Consider the following 2547-nt stretch of genomic DNA (forward strand, 5'->3'; position numbering starts at 1 on the left):
GATTCGGTCCAGCTTAACCCACCTCGCCCGCCCGGGTCGGTCGCTCTCTTTCCCCGTTTCCCTCCTTTCCTCTCCTCCACCCGCTTGGAGGGAACAAAGAGATTTTTAGCCTAGCCCGCCGGCCTGACTTCTCCTACCCCTCCCGGTACAATTTAATACCCTTGCTCCGCCAACTACAACGCAACAATAGAAGTTTCTTCTCCTCACGCGCTCTGCCGATAAGTTCCATCACCCGAGGAACGGTGACCAGACCCCGCCCACCTGTCTTTTTCGCGGGATCCATCGCTTGCTCTCTCAGCCCCTTTTTTTTTTCGTGGCGAAGAATTGAAAAAAAATAATAATAAAGTAAATAAATTCTCTAATTGTTGGCGGCTCGGAGTCGGAGTTCTTCCACGGTACGCATCCCCCATTACTTCCCCAGCGTCATCAGCTCGCGTTTCGATCGATCCTTCTCCGCTTCCCATGGGCCTCGTCGAGTTCTCTCGCCGCCGCCGGCGGTGGCTCGTCCTCGCTGCGGCCGCGGGCATCTCCGGATACGGCGCTTACAAGCTCTACCACCTCCCTTCCGTGGCCCGGAAACGCAGGAAGTTCGCCAGGCTCGTCGGAACCCTGGTCGCCGTTGCCGACGCCGCCGCCTCCTCCGCCGAGACCGTAGCCCTCGTCTCCTCCGACCTCAACCTCTTTCTCCGCTCCGACTCCGACGAGATCCCCACCAGCTTGAATCAAATCTCCAAGATTGCCCGTTCGGATGAGTTCTCCGGCTCGCTCTCTAGGGTTACCGAAGCGCTGACCGTCGGAATCTTGCGCGGCTTCCAATCCAGCGCGGTTCCATCCGAGTCGGTGTCGAGATCCAGCTTGTCTGATCGTTTTCTCGATAAGCTCTTCTCCAACGCCGGTTCCGGCTTTGTCTCCGTGGTGGCCGGAAGCTTCGCGAGGAGCATGGTGATGGCCTTCTCCTCGAGAGGTACCGACGGTGGAGAGGTCGGCACAACGCAGTCGGACTCGCCGGCGGTGCCGCGGTGGGTTCCCGTGATTTGCAGCGATAAGTGCCGGGAGTTGATCGGTGATTGCATCCAGTTATTCGTGAGCACTGCCGTCGCGGTGTACCTCGACAAGACAATGGATATCAATCCTTATGATGAAATCTTCTCCGGCCTCACCAATCCCAACCATGAGGCCAAGATGAAGGATATGTTAACTTCTGTCTGTAATGGTGCTGTGGAAACTCTAGTAAAGACTTCGCACCAGGTGCTCGCCAGCTCCAACTCGGGCTCCTCGGTTAGCAGAGTTCAAGGTTTGGTGCAAGGGGAGGAGAATGAGAGGACAAGTGCATTTGATCATAAGAGGAAGGATGGTGGTGGATGGGTTCAACAGGTTTCTTCCTCATTGGCAGTGGCGAGCAACCGGAGGTTTGTTCTTGATATCACGGGAAGGATAACATTTGAAACGGTGAGGTCATTTCTTGATTTTGTGCTCTGGAGGCTGTATGAGGGTGCGAGGAGAGGGGTTAATGCTGTCAGTGAGGAGGTGATTGCGAGGGGATTGGAAGTGTTAAAGTTCATCAGTGCCAAGTCCATGGTTATTGTTACCATATGCCTCGCCTTGTGCATGCATGTTTTGACCGGGACGAGGGTTTTGATGCCGGCTTAAGTTGGTTGTGGAATCCTCAAACATGTGTCATAACCATCAAATTATATAAGAAATATTGCTCTTATGCTTCGGAAAGGCCTTTTTTCACTGGTATTGATGCTTGTTCTCAAGATTGGCAATTCAAAAGGGGAAAAAGAAGTTCCTATAGATAATTATTTGTATCTGAAGGGCAACCCTAACCTTTTATTTCAGTGGTTTCTAGTGTTTGTATTGCTGAAACTTCGAAAATTTTAAAAACAATGATATGTAAATATGCTATATACTTGAAGAAGTTCCAGTAAACAGCCATATGGGGTAGGAAATGTTCTGTGCTAGGGGTTTTCTATTGCTATTGTTAGAAGAATTTGCACTGTACACTGCATTTCAAAATTGCTTGGCTATCTTTTTATCAATTTGTATCTTGTTGTCTTTCTTGTTCAGTTTCTGTGCTGTGTAGAAAAATGTGCTGAGTTTATTTTTTTTGTGATGGATATAAACCATCGTATGACCTGTTTGACATCTTCCTCCAGAGGTTACATATGCTATGAAACTGCGCTAGTGATTAAATTCTCTGATATGCTGCAAAGACCTGTGTGTTATTTTGATTATGCAACAAAGACTTGCAATCTCTTGAATGGAATGCAGTCACTTATGTGCCTTCTACTGAAAGTACGAGGTAGGAACACAATTATGTTAAGAAAGTATTTGGATCAAGATTCGCCATCTCAGTACCGGACTCCGTACTGGTGCCACACTAGCACAGTGTCCGTACGGTATAGTATGAAATTTTGTTGGCTGATCTAGTATTGGTACGCCACCCATACCGGATATCGGTACTGAACTGGTACAGTACAGTACGGCATATCTTAGTTTAGAAAGGAAGTTTCTATTTTGTTCTAATTAACTTATTATTAGTTT

At 48.6% G+C, this 2547-nt stretch overlaps 1 protein-coding gene across 1 annotated transcript; it reads left to right on the forward strand.

Moving 5' to 3' along the window:
* The first annotated feature begins 254 nt into the window (after positions 1–254).
* Positions 255–2042, forward strand: LOC103723075 (protein PHLOEM PROTEIN 2-LIKE A10-like). Its single transcript, XM_008813882.5, has one exon. The coding sequence runs from the start codon at positions 463–465 to the stop codon at positions 1648–1650; it is 1188 nt and encodes a 395-aa protein (XP_008812104.2). The 5' UTR covers positions 255–462; the 3' UTR covers positions 1651–2042.
* Positions 2043–2547: the final 505 nt, after the last annotated feature.

Source organism: Phoenix dactylifera, chromosome 1 (assembly GCF_051530095.1).
Source record: "Phoenix dactylifera cultivar Ajwa chromosome 1, Ajwa_hap1_PhDact_Kaust_v1.1, whole genome shotgun sequence".
Taxonomy (NCBI): domain Eukaryota; kingdom Viridiplantae; phylum Streptophyta; class Magnoliopsida; order Arecales; family Arecaceae; genus Phoenix; species Phoenix dactylifera.

Excerpts from the sequence above, each read along its gene's own strand:
- LOC103723075 (XM_008813882.5), top strand. The coding sequence starts at position 463 with ATGGGCCTCGTCGAGTTCTCTCGCCGCCGCCGGCGGTGGCTCGTCCTC.